Source organism: Limulus polyphemus, unplaced genomic scaffold (assembly GCF_000517525.1).
Source record: "Limulus polyphemus unplaced genomic scaffold, Limulus_polyphemus-2.1.2 Scaffold2181, whole genome shotgun sequence".
Classification (NCBI taxonomy): Eukaryota; Metazoa; Arthropoda; class Merostomata; order Xiphosura; family Limulidae; genus Limulus; species Limulus polyphemus.
This window is the reverse complement of record NW_013667791.1, coordinates 109,400-124,891: the sequence shown is the minus strand read 5'-3', so window position 1 is coordinate 124,891 and position 15,492 is coordinate 109,400. Positions and strand designations below refer to the sequence as shown.

At 35.1% G+C, this 15,492-nt stretch overlaps 1 protein-coding gene across 1 annotated transcript; it reads right to left on the bottom strand.

Moving 5' to 3' along the window:
* Nucleotides 1-13,478: 13,478 nt before the first annotated feature.
* Nucleotides 13,479-14,393, bottom strand: LOC106466183 (zinc finger MYM-type protein 5-like). Its single transcript, XM_013926426.1, has one exon. It carries the CDS (start codon nt 14,391-14,393, stop codon nt 13,479-13,481), a length of 915 nt encoding a protein of 304 aa, XP_013781880.1.
* Nucleotides 14,394-15,492: the final 1,099 nt, after the last annotated feature.

The following is a 15,492-nucleotide window of genomic DNA, read 5'->3' as shown; positions in this document are numbered from 1 at the left end:
TCACTTACGGACTGACTGTATTCCATCATCTATAATGAGAGAGGAACATGGTGTGAAACAGATAAGGGCCGTTATAAATTATGGATGGTGTTTCAGTGTTTGTACTAATAGAATGCTATACAAAAGTATTACACCTCCTTGCCAAAGCACGCTCTATGTTCAACAGTAGGATAAACAGAATTTCCAACTGAAACATACTGTGACTTGGACTTAAGTGACTACCTGTATCACTAGATGCGGAAAGAATTAATAACAAAGTCTAGACTGCTCTCTTCCTAAGGTATATTGTTTAAATACTATTGTTTGTTTTAAGTTAAGCACAAAGCTACACAATGGGCTATCTGTGCTCTGCCCACCATTGGTATCGAAACCCGGATTCTAGCGTTGTAGTAAATACTATTGTATGAATGTATAATAGCTTGAATACCAACCACCAAATTACGTGTAAGATTTGTTTTTTGTATATACAACATAAGACGGCTGAACTGTTCCTAATAAAACTTCTTCTCATATTCACACAATAAAAGTGTGCTGAAACCTACCAGTAATAAAGAATTGTTTTTATATTTACACAACGTAAGAATGTTGGAATTAAGTGTTAGTCATAAAGAAACAACGTAAGAGCGTTGAAATAACTGTTAATAATAAAGTGTCATTTTATGTTGACTGAACACAACATGTTTAATACATTTTATTAATAACTAACTCCTCTTCCTTTAGTCTTGATGTAAGTTATTGTTTAATTATTAAGTAATAAAGATTAGTTTTTTCTTGTTGACTCAACATTTAGTGCATTGGCTTGTTTCAGTCATTCAATGATCGATCTATTGAAACTGAAACAACTTGTGATATTCAGTATCTTTATTCGTTCAAGAATAACCTCATAGGTAGCGGGTGTGGCTGACAACATGCCCTACCTCTGGTCAACAGTTTTAAATTACGAATAGCTGAACTTGAACTTTACTTCTCTAAAGCTCATGTGTCTCATGAAGTTTCTGTTTCTGTTAGAATGTTCGCGCAAACTTATACAAAGGGATATATATGCATAGTTCGGACCTAAATTTAAATTGATAAACTAGAGGGAACACACCACTCATCGCCACGTCTTCTAATTGGTTCCCAGTCCGAGCATGCTAACCACTAGGCCACACCCGGCTTCTGCTCAGGTTGAAAATACAAATACCAAGTTATTTTTAAGGGATTAAATGTCTAAAACCATGACAATTGTAGCTTACCATAGCTTGTTTATGATATAAGTAAAAAGCAAAGATGAGAATGAAGATTACATTGCTTCTTAGGATACTGTGCAATACGCCACCTCGGGGGAGGGACGGAAGGAGTAGAAACGATGAAATCATAGTTTCACAAAGTTCTCGCCAGAAGGCGCATTGCTAGGCCACCAATACAGGAGGACATGACAGCGCAATGTCAGAGACGATTACGGAATAGTTCCAATTAATACACTGTTATGAAACGTCACACACACACACATACAATCTGGACCCTGACGTAAAGCAAGCTAAACTTTAACTGTTAGTGTTTCTATAAATGGAGGATGATGAGCACATTGTCTCAATGGGTCATAAGTGGCTAGAAAGAAGAGGCAGAAAACATTTATTAAAAAGTCAATTACCTGATTTTAACATAATTAAATCTAGACATTGATGACATAATCATATGTGGAAGTATAGTAACACCATCTGCCCTTGTAAAACTCGTGTAAGATAAAACTATAAAGTAACATGTGTAAAATGAAATACTTTGTCAAGTTTTATGGATAGCATAAAGTCAAACTAGTGAAACAATAAGATTATCGTAAGTTTTAATGTTAAGAAAGCATCCTTTTCAGGATGACTTACATATAAATGGTCAGAAAGTATGATTAAAAACTATTGAATTAGTGTTTCATGCCAATTGTACTAAATCTAGCCATGTTGAGACACATTGATCCAATGCGCCCCTAGCAACGTATCCCCTCTGGCGACTTCATTGCATGGCACCAGCGTCCTCTGGTTCCACTTGGGTTAGACAGCTTCAATGTTTTATGAACTTTTAATAGAAAATGGATGGATAAACAGTAAGCATTGATTTATTAATTTTAGATGTATCGAAATGAATTACTAAAGATGATAAATTATGAATGACATAAAAGTGAAAGAGTAAGTTTTAAATTATTGCATGATATTTAAATAAGTGTCCTTTTTGAAGACGATGAGTGTTTTATATTACATCATTCAAATAATATGTATGTTACAACAGTTGTCTCATTAAAAAAGGCAACAGATTTGTTAAATTCCTATGGACAGTAAGACTATCGTTAAAATGATGGTTTCAACATAATTAAATCTAGACATTGATGATGTAATCATGTGGAAGTATAGTAATACCATTCACTCTTATAAAACTCGTGTAAGACAAACTATAAAGTAACATGTGTAATATGAAATATTTTGTCAAGTTATATGGATAGCATAAAGTCAAACTAGTGAAACAGTAAGTTTGTCGTAAGTTTGCATGTTAAAAAGCATCCTTTTCAACGCTATTTACATATAAATGGTTAGGAAGTATCATTAAGAACTACTAAATTAGTGCCTTATACCGACAGTATCAAATCTCGCCATCTTGAGACACGTTGATCCACTCTGATATTATTTCCACCTTTCATGGCAATCTAGCAATGTACCCCTAGCGACGTATCCACTCTGACAACTCACTGCTTGGCACCAGCGTTCTCTGGTTCCACTTCGTGGAACTATTACGTAATCGTTGCTGTCATGCCCGCATGTCATGGCGGCCTTGCAACGCGCCCTCTGGTGACACTTTGTGGAGCTATGACGTCATCATCTGGTAAAATCATCGTCTCAACCTTTTCCTTTCTTTTCGAGGTCAATACACTTGTAGCGCACTCTTGTGGCGCGTTGCGCAGCATCCTCCCTAATTACTCTGTTCATATGTTACAGTTAAGTTGTTAACACCATCGTTTTGCTGTAACCTAGTCTTTACATATATATATATATAAGGTTCCGCATACTAGCGATTTATGGAGCTTCGTACGGCCACAGTGTAGATGTTTTAAACGTCAATGTATATTCTAATTCTTGTTTGGTAGAATGAAAGTTTAGAGACTAAGAGAAATATCTTACCGCAGCAATTATTTTACCCAGATATCCGTATTCCTTTAGTTGTAGGTTTTCGTTGCGAAGAAGCACCACTATCAGCACACTCAGACTGCCACACAGGTAGAACACAAAGGCTAAGCAATGGTACAATAGTTCCTAAAAATAAAAACGAATATTAATTGCTTCTATAAAAATGGAATCTTGGAATAGCAAGATTGTTAATATGCGTTTATAGTTCTCACGAGTACAGAAAAAAAAAACTATTATTGTATATTTAATCTTGTAGAACTTAGAACATCAAGAGTTTTAATTTATGTTTGGTATAAATGTGATTGACATAGAATACTGCTGTGTGTTTCATCTTGAAGAAAAAAGAACAATAACGATTATAGTTATGAAGTCACGCTGTGTTTCTATTCCGAAGTATTATTAAACTGCTTTGGTTGGTGTTGTATCCCAACTTTTTTTTTTAATTATGGAGAATGAAATAAAGTACTTACATAAATGGTTTTCGGAATGAAAGAGGCAGTCGGGAAGGAAATGGTACACGAAATTAGCAGTAGATATGTCGTCAAAAGGAAGGTACATATAGTGAGGAAAAAGAAGGTTTCTTCTGGTCCTGCAACAAACCATCTCCTACCGAGTGAGTTTGGAGGCTGACAGTAATGGACCAATAATCCCAAGGACACAATTCCCAGGACCTATGGTATATGAAATATAAAAAAGTAATAAAATCTTAATACAGTTCTGACAGTGGTTGGCCAGTAATTCCAGGAACACAATTCCCTAGACCTATGGAATATTAAATATTAAAAAAAAAAGAATAAAAAATTTAATACAGTTCTTTTTTGTAAAAATATTAATATTATATCTAAAACACACTGAGAAGACAGCAGTAAATATATTAGAAAAACCTTAAGATAAAGCTGTAAGACAGTAGTAGAGAGATCAGAACGACATAAATATAGAGCTGTAAGCTAGTAGTAGAGATATCAGAACGACATAAATATAGAGCTGTAAGACAGTAGTAGAGAGATCAGAACGACATAAATATAGAGCTGTAAGCTAGTAGTAGAGATATCAGAACGACATAAATATAGAGCTGTAAGACAGTAGGAGAGAGATAAGAACGACATAAATATAGAGCTGTAAGACAGTAGGAGAGAGATAAGAACGACATAAATATAGAGCTGTAAGACAGTAGTAGAGAGATCAGAACGACATAAATATAGAGCTGTAAGACAGTAGTAGAGAGATCAGAACGACATAAATATAGAGCTGTAAGCTAGTAGTAGAGAGATCAGAACGATATAAATATAGAGCTGTAAGACAGTAGTAGAGAGGTCAGAACGATATAAATATAGAGCTGTAAGCTAGTAGTAGAGATATCAGAACGATATAAATATAGAGCTGTAAGACAGTAGTAGAGATATCAGAACGACATAAATATAGAGCTGTAAGACAGTAGTAGAGAGATCAGAACGACATAAATATAGAGCTGTAAGACAGTAGTAGAGATATCAGAACGACATAAATATAGAGCTGTAAGACAGTAGTAGAGAGATCAGAACGACATAAATATAGAGCTGTAAGACAGTAGTAGAGAGATCAGAACGACATAAATATAGAGCTGTAAGACAGTAGTAGAGAGATGTTAATACTATCTTACAGCTCTATATTTATGTCGTTCTGATCTCTCTACTACTGTCTTACAGCTCCATATCTATGTCGTTCTTATCTCTCTACTACTGTCTTACAGCTCTATATTTATATCGTTCTGGGAATCAGAACGACATAAATATGGAGCTGCAAGACAGTAGTAGAGAGATAAGAACGGCATAAATATAGAGCTGTAAAACAGTAGTAGAGGTTAAAATCATAAATAATATTCAACGTTAAACTGGTACACAATTAAAATCACTTTTATTTATTATTTATGATTTTAATTTTATACACAAGTGCTAAAATACTATAAGTATTAGAGGTATCAGAACGACGTTAAGATGGAGCTGCAAGACAGTAGTAATTTGATCAGAACGACCTTAAAATAGAACTGTATGCCAGTAGTAGAGGGATAAAAACTACCTTAAGACAGAGCTGTAAGACAGTAATAGGGAGAGGTTTGAACGACCTTAAGATAGAACTGTAAGACAGTAGTAGTGAGGTTATAACGACCTTATGATAGAGTCGTATAGCATTAATAGAAGTTAGAATAACCTTATGATAGAGTTGTACAGCATTAATAGAGATTAGAATGACCTTATGTTAAAGTTGTATAGCATTAATAGAGATTAGAATGACCTTATGATAGAGTTGTATAGCATTAATAGAAGTTAGAATGACCTTATGTTAGAATTGTATAGCATTAATAGAGATTAGAATGTCTTTATGATAGAGTTGTATAGCATTAATAGAAGTTAAAACGACCTTATGATAGAGTTGTACAGCATTAATAGAGGTTAGAATGACCTTATGATATATTAATGCTATACAACTCTATCATAAGGTCGTTCTAACCTTTATTAATGCTATACAACTCTATCATAAGGTCGTTCTAACCTTTATTAATGCTATACAACTCTATCATAAGGTCGTTCTAACCTTTATTAATGCTATACAACTCTATCATAAGGTCGTTCTAACTTCTATTAATGCTATACAACTCTATCATAAGGTCGTTCTAACCTCTATTAATGCTATACAACTGGGAAGCTAAGAACCCAGTGGTTATGAAGCAAGTGGGAATGTGTAGAAAAGAAATCGTTTATTGTGTTTCTTTGTGTACCGGAAGACGATTTCCAAGAATGACGTCATATACATAGAGAACCGGATGAGAGGAAGTGTGTGACTCTGTTGCCCCAGACAGGATGTATTTGTAACTGATCAAACTTGTGAAGTTCTTGTGTTTGAATGTTGGTTTCTTGGTTCGCAACATACAAAGTCATGTTTGTTCTTTAGGAGTCGACAAGTACAACAAAATGTCGCAGAATGTTACAACAACGCGCACAACAACGATTACAACATCTCAGTTCGCTTTTCATAGCGGGTATGTGAAGTCTCCTCCTGGGATTTTAAAAGCTTTAGAGACGGTAAGAACGAGGCGTTCGTTTCTGTACGATGGGAAAATTCTATCCAACTTCATCTACAACATTTATACCCGTTAGACAACAAAAAATGTCGAAAGGGCTTTCCATTCCTCGGTCCCTCCTAGCATTCTAAGCTCTGAGGGGAAACTAAGAACCCAGTGGTTGTGAGGCAATATAACACTGATAATATACTGATTAATGTAATTCTAAACATTTATGTAACAGCTACAGTTTATATAACACTGATAATATACTGATTAATGTAATTCTAAACATTTATGTAACAGCTACATGTTGATTAATGTATTACTAACCATTCATTGTTTGATAGTATGGCTACGTACCCTCTATATAATAGAGGGATTAATTATTCCTAAATATAGTTACTTTTCATATGTATCCACAACTTCTGGTTGACTAAACCTCTTCTAGAGGTGTTTTGATGTTTTAAAATGAAAACCGATGGTACAAGTTTTTAATATAATTTAAAATATTTGTCCTCGTAGCCAAACGATATTGGTTTCAGAAGCTAATAGAATAAGTTTGTATATTTTAGAGTAAAGTCATATTGGGCTATCTGCTGTGTCCACTGAGGAGGAATTGAATCCCGAATTGTAGCCTGGTGAGACCGTACAAAGCTACATAAGAGACTATCTGTGCTCTGTTTACCGCAGGTATCTAAACCCGATGTCTACGTTATAAGCCTTCAGACTTACCACTGAGACACCGGGGAGCTCATGAAGCTATGAAAGTACCTAAGAATAAAAACAAGTATCCTATAAAGAAATTTTATCACTGTGAACTAAATGCCAAAAATTTATGTCTAAGAATCCTTTGGTTATTAGGCAATAGGAAAGCTAAGAACCCAGTGGTTATGAGGCAAATAATATACTTATTAATGTAGGTCTAATCACATATATAACAGCTACAGCTTATATAACACCGATAATATGCTTATTAATGTAGGTCTAATCACATATATAACAGCTACAGTTTATATAACACCGATAATATACTGATTAATGTAATTCTGAACATGTATGTAACAGCTACAGTTTTTATGACACTGATAATATACTGATTAATGTAATTCTAAACATTTATGTAACAGCTACAGTTTATATAACACTGATAATATACTGATTAATGTAATTCTAAACATTTGTGTAACAGCTATAGTTTATGTAACACTGATAATATACTGATTAATGTAATTCTGAACATGTATGTAACAGCTACAGTTTATATAACACTGATAATATACTGATTAATGTAATTCTAAACATTTATGTAACAGCTATAGTTTATGTTATAAGAGCTGGCTTTCAGATTTTTAAAAACATATATTTTAATTTAGTATACATGATGGAACAGCTGAGATGGACCAATAGGTCCCATATTGTCCAAATACCTATTACTTACACATACCCCATAACATAATGATTAATGTAGTTCTAAACATGTGGTTAATGGCTTTGGTCTACATATCCCTTATAACATACTACTAAATGTAGTTTTATACATGTGTTTAATAACTATGGTCTACATATCCCCAATAACCCACTTATTAATGTAGTTCTATACATGTGGTTAATGGCTTTGGTCTACATATCCCTCATAACATACTACTAAATGTAGTTCTATACATGTGTTTAATAACTATGGTCTACATATCCCCAATAACCCACTTATTAATGTAGTTCTATACATGTGTTTAATTGCTATGGTCTACATGTCCCTCATAACATACTGTTGGAAAAGGTTCAAAGAAGGGTTATTAGAATGGTGCCTGGGATGGAGGGGTTGTCATACAAGGAGCTGCTGAAATTTTGCAAAATGTTTTCTCTTGAAAAAAGAAGAGTTGGGGGGATCTGATTGAGATGTTTAAGATTGTAAAGGGAATTGATAGTGCTGATGCATCATCTTTTTTGCATATATAAAGTGAGGATAGTAGGACTAGGTGACACAAATATAAATTTTGGCTAGGTGAGAGTCAACTTCAACTAAGACAGTTTCATATTTCTAACAGGGTGGTTGGCCTTTGGAATTGGTTGCGGTCAGATGTTGTAGAGGCAGTAAATTCAAATGAGTTAAGAAAAAGCTTGATAAGTATATGAACAATTCAATGTATTTTCTAAGGTAAGGAGCCCAAGAGACTGAACACAAAAGACTGAACACAATACTCCAAATGTGGCCTGACCAGTGACCATTACAAAGAAATTATCTCCTCTTTAGACTTGTATTCAATATTTCTGTAGATTGAAGTTAAACTCCTATTTGCCCTACCACTAGCAACATCACCCTGCTTGGATAGTTTTAGAGACTGATCGACTATTACACCAAGATTCCTTTCCTTCATAACACTATTAAGGCTATTCTCATCCAAATTCTACTTATAATTCAAATCATGATAACCTACATACATTATCTTGCATTTATTATAACTAAAACCCATCTGCCATTTATTTGTGCAACTCACTAAATGATCTAAATCTTTTGTAAATCAGCAGCATCCTCTTCACAGCTAGCAACACTCAAGACCTTAATATCATCTGCAAATTTAAGTAATCTATTGACTATTCCTTCATCTATGTCATTGATGTAAATCAAAAAGAGCACAGGCTAACACTAATCCATGAGGGACCCCACTTGTGACATTAATCCAGTTAGACTGAACTCCATTTATAACAACCCTCTGCTTTCCTCCATCCAGCCACTCTTCTATCCAATTTGCTAACTTATTCCCCACACCTACAGAGGTAATTTTTTTACAAGCCTTTTATGTGGCACCGTGTCAAATGGTTTCTGAAAATCCAGATACACCAAATATACACCCTTACTCTCATCTTCATAAACAGTAACCTTTTTAAAGAATGTCAAAAGATTTATAAAGCAAGATTTTCCCTTAGTGAAACCGTGTTAACTATCCAATAAACTTCTAAACTTTGTTAAGTGACTTTCCAAAGCATCTTCTAACAGACATTCCAAAACTGATGTAAGACTAATGAGTCTATAATTACTGGGACAGTTTTTATCACCGCTCTTAAAAAGAGGCGTTACATTAGTTAACTTCCAATCTTCTGGTACCTGCTCACTATTCAAGGACTGACAAAAAATAGTAGTAAGTCGCTCACATATCTAATCGTTAACCTCCTTCAAACCCTTGAGGAAATATTATCTGGTCCTGGAGCCTTATCGTTTTTTAAACTTCCCATTTTTTTCTTAACCAGCTCAGAATTAATGGAGTCCCCTATTTCGATCTTGTTTCCATTTATCACCTGTTCAAGATGAGGAATGCTGCTTAAATCTTCGTTTGTAAAAACTAAAGAAAAACCAAATTTAATTACCCAGCCATCTTATAATAATCAGATACTAGCCTTCCTTTATCATCCCTCAAGGGTCCAATCTCTATCCCAACATTTTATTTACCATTAAAGTATTTAAAGAAATCCTTACTCTTACGTTTTACATTTTCAGCCAACCTTTTCTCATACATTCTTCTTGATCTCCTAATTTCCTTTTTTCACCAACTTTCTTTATCTTCTATAATCTTTTAAATCTCTTGTCCAATCAATTTAAATTTCTTAAAGTTATGATGCTTTTCTTTAATTTTATCTCTTGAGCTATTTGTGAGCCAGTCTACTTTTTTTACTTGCAGCTACTTTTCCTTTCTCTAAGGAATATGTTTACCTTAAATATTTAAAAGTTTTCCACATCTGATCAGTGTCTCCAAATAACTCAGCTGCCTAATTCACAACAGATAATTCTTGTCGCATTCCTTCAAAATTTGCCTTCTTGAAATTTGTAACCAAAACATCATTATTACTTATTTTCCATATACAGGAAAGCATTGAACCTAATAGAGCAATGATCACTTGCACCCAGAAGTTCCCCAATTTCCACCCTCTCGATCATTTCTGTATTTGAAGTTAACAATAAATCTGAAATAGCATTGTTTCATGTTGGTTCCTTGACTAACTGGGGAAGAAAGCCATCTTGAACAGTTTCAAAAAACATTCTCACTCATGGTTTGACTCTAGCATTTCCCTATCTATATGCCTGAAATTAAAATCACCCATACTTATGACTTCATTAACAGCTGCAATCTTAATCTCATTGTAAAGTTTCTCACTAATTTAATCAATATCATTTGGTGGTCTGTAACAAATTCCCACTAAAAGCCTTTTCCCTTTATAGCCACTAATAGAAACCCAAATATATTCAATCTCTTTGCTATTATATTTAATATCCTCAACTCTATCCCTATCAACTAGCCTGTAACCCTGTATTTCAAAGAAATTTCTGTCATCAAAATCATCTATGATTAACCATGTTTCAGTTATTCCCATTATATCACAATCTTCCATTCCTACCAGTGCTCTAAAGTCATCTATTTTATTTCTTACACTTCTAGCATTACAATATTAACAATTAAGCTTATCCTTATAACTACTTCAATACTCATTTCCTATGCTCAACTTTTCTCTGCCTCTTATTTTTTTGCATTCAGTTTTTCCTGGTCCTCTTTAGTCCTACTTTAAAACTTCCCTTACAACTGAGATAATAGCCTCAACAAACAAGCCACCTCTACTATATTAAATATAAACCATCCATTCCAAAAACCTCCCTTCTTCCACTGAACTGATCCCACAAGTCCAACCAATCTGCTCATCTTACATAGTAACCTAAGCCTAGCATTAGCCCTAGTGACCTACTTACAACTTCATCCCCACAATTAATTCTGGGCAGTATCCCAGACAAAATTAAGTTATGACCTATTTTAACGTTGTAGTAATAATTTACACCTCTAAACTCTAACTTAAATAACTTTCAGAAATCTATAACCTGAGTATAAGAGCTTAAATTTTCAGCGTTATGGGGGATATGGAAATCAAAGCTATTAAACACGTGTTTAAAACTACATTAATCAGTGTCTTATGGGGGATGTGTAAACCATAGCTATTAAACACATGTTTAGAACTACATTAATCAGTGTGTTATGGGAGATATGTAAATCGTAGCCATTAAACACGTGTTTGAAATTTCCTTAATTAACATCATATGGAGATTAAGTAGACAACAGATATTAAAGAGATGTTTAGAATTAGATTAACCAGTATGTTACGGGGGTATAGAGACTGTAGCTGTTAAACACGTTTAGAATTACATTAATGATTAAGTTATGATAATTATAGAAACTTTGGGTTCTAAACGCATATTTAGAATTACATTAATCATTACACTATGATAGTTATGTGGACCGTAGCCAGGGCCGTCGAAAGTGGCGGCGGGCCCCGGGCTCCAGCGGGATCCAGGATCTGAGCCGCTGATGGGAGACCAAGAGGGAAGCTCTAAACTTTTAGTAATTTTAGCAATATTTTAAGTCTTAACACCACTAAGTTACGGCTTAAAGTGCCGATTTCCTTTGTGAAATTTTCCGTGGACAAAGGCCTTTAACAATCAATAATATCTATTCATTTAATAGGATAATTTATTTAAAGTTCAAACACATTGTCAAGAATTACTTTAACGGGGTCAGTAATGCAGAATTGTGATAACTAAACGAAACATGCTTTACGTGCCTTTTTTAAAGCAAATGTTTTTATTTCACTGAAGTCAATTCTCCCCACAAGTTCGCTCTCAATACTAAGGTCGGCTAGGTCATTCAGTCTCTCCTGTGTCATCATGCTCCTCAAGAAGCTTTTGGTGAGTTTTAGTTTGCTGAAAGACCTCTCAGCAGATGCTACTGTAACTGGCAATGTTCAGAATATTCGCAGTGCAATACATACATTTGGAAAAATGCCATCTAACTTGTACCTTTTTATTGTTTTTGAAAGTTGATACGGCCCTATATCTTCACCAAAGTTTGATACATGTATTGCCTTAAGGTGCCTCATTTTCTCTTGCATGGATTCTGAGAGATAGTCTTGGTATTTGTCCACTAATCTTGCGCATGCAAGTTTGAGTTCCTCTTCTGTCATTCTTCGATATTGCCACAGAATGCGGAACAATCTATTAATTATGTTTGCAGCGTCAAACCGCTTTGACATTCCGTCAATCACCGAATCAACGACAACAAAGAAGACATTCCGTTTGAATTCAGATTCAGTCTCATCAGAGCCATCACAAGGATTTTCTAGGACGTTCTCCCCTTGTTCATCCTCCTCAATGACAATAAATCTTGCTCTTTTTTTAACTTCCCGTTTTGATTGGAGATGGGGTTCAATTTCGATTTCCTCAGCAACCAGTTTCGCTTCATTTAAAATCTGTGGCCATTTCCCACGTAGATCTTCAATATCGGCCAAGAGCGACTTTAGATTTGAGACCTCTACATCTACTGTAGCATCTCTTGCCCGGATGATCTGATTTCTCCTGTCGATCTGTACGAGAATCTTCAGCCACATCGATGACATAAGGATGCAAATGAAGGATGACACGTATTTGATTACACCATTGACTTCATTAATGGTTTTTGGCGTGAGATTGAAAGACAGAAGTTTCTTTAGTGCTAGTCATATTTCAGCAAGATCAGCAGCAAATGGTCTCACACTTGCCACTCGATCTGTCCAACGAGTACCTGTCAAATCATGGATGGATTCGCCCACATGCTCCTTGAGAATAGCCCAGCGCTGAGGACTGGAAGAAAACAATTTGTAAACTGTTTGCACTACTCCAAAAAATGTAACTGCCTTCGTGCAACATGATGTAGAATCTACTCCACATAAGTTTAGTGAATGGCAGGCACATGGAGAATAAATGCACAGTGGATTAACAGCAAGTATGTGCTGTTGGGTATCATTGTATTTGCCAGACATGTTGGGAGCGTTATCATAACCCTGTCCACGACAATCTTTAATAGGTATCCCAAAATTCTTGAGTGTTTCCATAATCAGGCTTGCTAATTCAGCCCCCGTCTTCTTACAACAATCGACAAAAGTTAAAAATCGTTCTTGTAATACAAATTCGGTATCATCCTTGGCCAAATAACGAATGATGAACGTTGTCTGCTCCACATGGCTAGAATCCGTTGTTAGATAACCATGATTGAATAATATTTTACGACTCTTATTTCATCCAAAATGTGACTCCGAACATAATCTGCGCAGTTACTGATGAATTCAATTTGAGATGATCCTGAGAGACAGTGATCTTGAAGCCATTCACCTTTTTCTTCCGAAGCTCGTATCTTTGCAACATGTTCGACTAGAACTGGATCGTAATTGGCTAGGAGTTCAATGATACCCAAGAAGTGCCCATTATGAATGTCGCCAATTCACTGGGATGAGCCACGTAAAGCAATTTCTCCCTGGTCAAGAAAAATTATTACATCAATTATCCTCGTAAGTATATTTCGCCATTTCTCAGTCTCGCTCATGATTACTTTGTGAGACATCACATCACTCCCAGTATCACTTTCTAACCTCTTCTCCAACTCACGCCATGCTAGATAACAATTCTTGTGTGCTGTACTGTTTTCATGTTGAGGCAACCTGTCAAACAGCTTTTTCCATTTCTGTTCTGTACCCCAGCCTTTTGTGGATGCCATGATTGACTGTGACCTTTGCAGTTGTGAGCCCACTGTATGAGAGAAAAGCCTACAAGGTATGCAATACAAAGACTGTTTTCCAGGACTGAATACAAGCCATCGTCTGCTCTCGCTTTCGCCATTTGATGTTCTGACTTTGAGAACAAACATTAGAAATTTTCGTCCGGTAAAATCATTAAGGAAATATTTTAGGTGAGGCAGAGGCCCTTTCCAAATCATGTCTTCTATATAATCCTTAGTTGGGATGTCTGATGGGCAGAGTTCAATATCAACCCCACATGACCTGGGCTTGTTTTCTGTTAAATGCTGGTTCTTGTAGCTTTCTTGGGCCATCTCTGCACATGCTTCTGTCTGTGTTTCTGAGTTTTCTAACCTAGCTGGCAGTTCATGTTGTTCTTCTATGTCAAGCCTACTGTCATGGTCATAATCTCCAGCGGTGCTGGTATTAACTGAATCTGCTGAGGTAGGCCTATGTACTGGATCTCTATGCTGATCGTGCTGGAAGCCAACCTCAAATAACGTCCGACAATCCCTGATCACTTCCTTCTCCCTTTCTTGCCGAGCCTCCAGTTCACGCCTCTTTTGTGTGCTGGTAAGTTGACATGACGGAAATTTTGAAAGAAATGAAAAATATTTTAACATGTATACCAAAACCCACCTAATATTTCAGTGGGTTTTTGTTTGTAATTTTGAACAAAATTTTTGGAACAAAAAAGTTTCACATTTCTGAATTTTTACTCCTCCTGTCTATGATTTCTGACCACATCAGATAGTGCTTTGTTAGTATATAGATTATCCGTACTTGTATATTTTTCCTTTTAATGCACAAAACATTAGCTATCACAATGCTAAAGCATTTATTATAACTTAATAACACATGCATCTATTCTAAGGACGTATAAAGCAAATAAAATAACATGTTGTGCAAAAAAATGAATACTTGGTTTTTTTTGGTTTGGGTTGTTGGGTACTAATCCTGATTTTTTTCAGATATAAACTTTTATAGTAATTTAATATTTCATCAACAAAAAATTATAAATCACCAGGAATTATTTTTTATGATGAAGTATGCTGAGAAATCTTCAATTAATATTCACTAGTAACTCTATTATGAAAATCTGGAAAAATATATATTTCTAAGGTATCTACAAAATAGTGTAGTTATAGTATAATCATTTATTCCTTATCAGTTCTATTATACGTTATGAAACTAAATGTTACATATCTGCTTATTTGTTTGTTTCCAATAGAAATTATTTCTGAGGATTTTCAGAAGTACAAGTCCTTTCTTCATTAAACCAGTTTATTCTTCCTCGATACAAACCTTTAGTACACAGAAGTTCCACAATCAGCACGTTTCTCGTCACTTTAAACTTAACAAGTTTTATAATACACGCTATAAATCACAGCGATTCACAATCTCGATAACTTCACTCTCGACGAGTGCAAAACACACACTTTATGGCTCACTAGCTCGAAACTATCAGAATCATAAATTACACAGAACGCAAAGTAACTACTGCTTTCTTTTCATTCATTCCTGCTGGCTTTGTCTGCCAGGCTTATATAATAATGAAGAGGGCAGCTCGAACACACTAGGACTTTCCCGATCGTTCGAGAAACTCATCAGCGTCACATGGCTTCTGATGTCGTAACACTGCCTCTTCTTTAGTATTGTTTGTCCCGAACAATAGCCACTTACATTAAACCAATAGATAATTAACAATAACTTAATTAAATC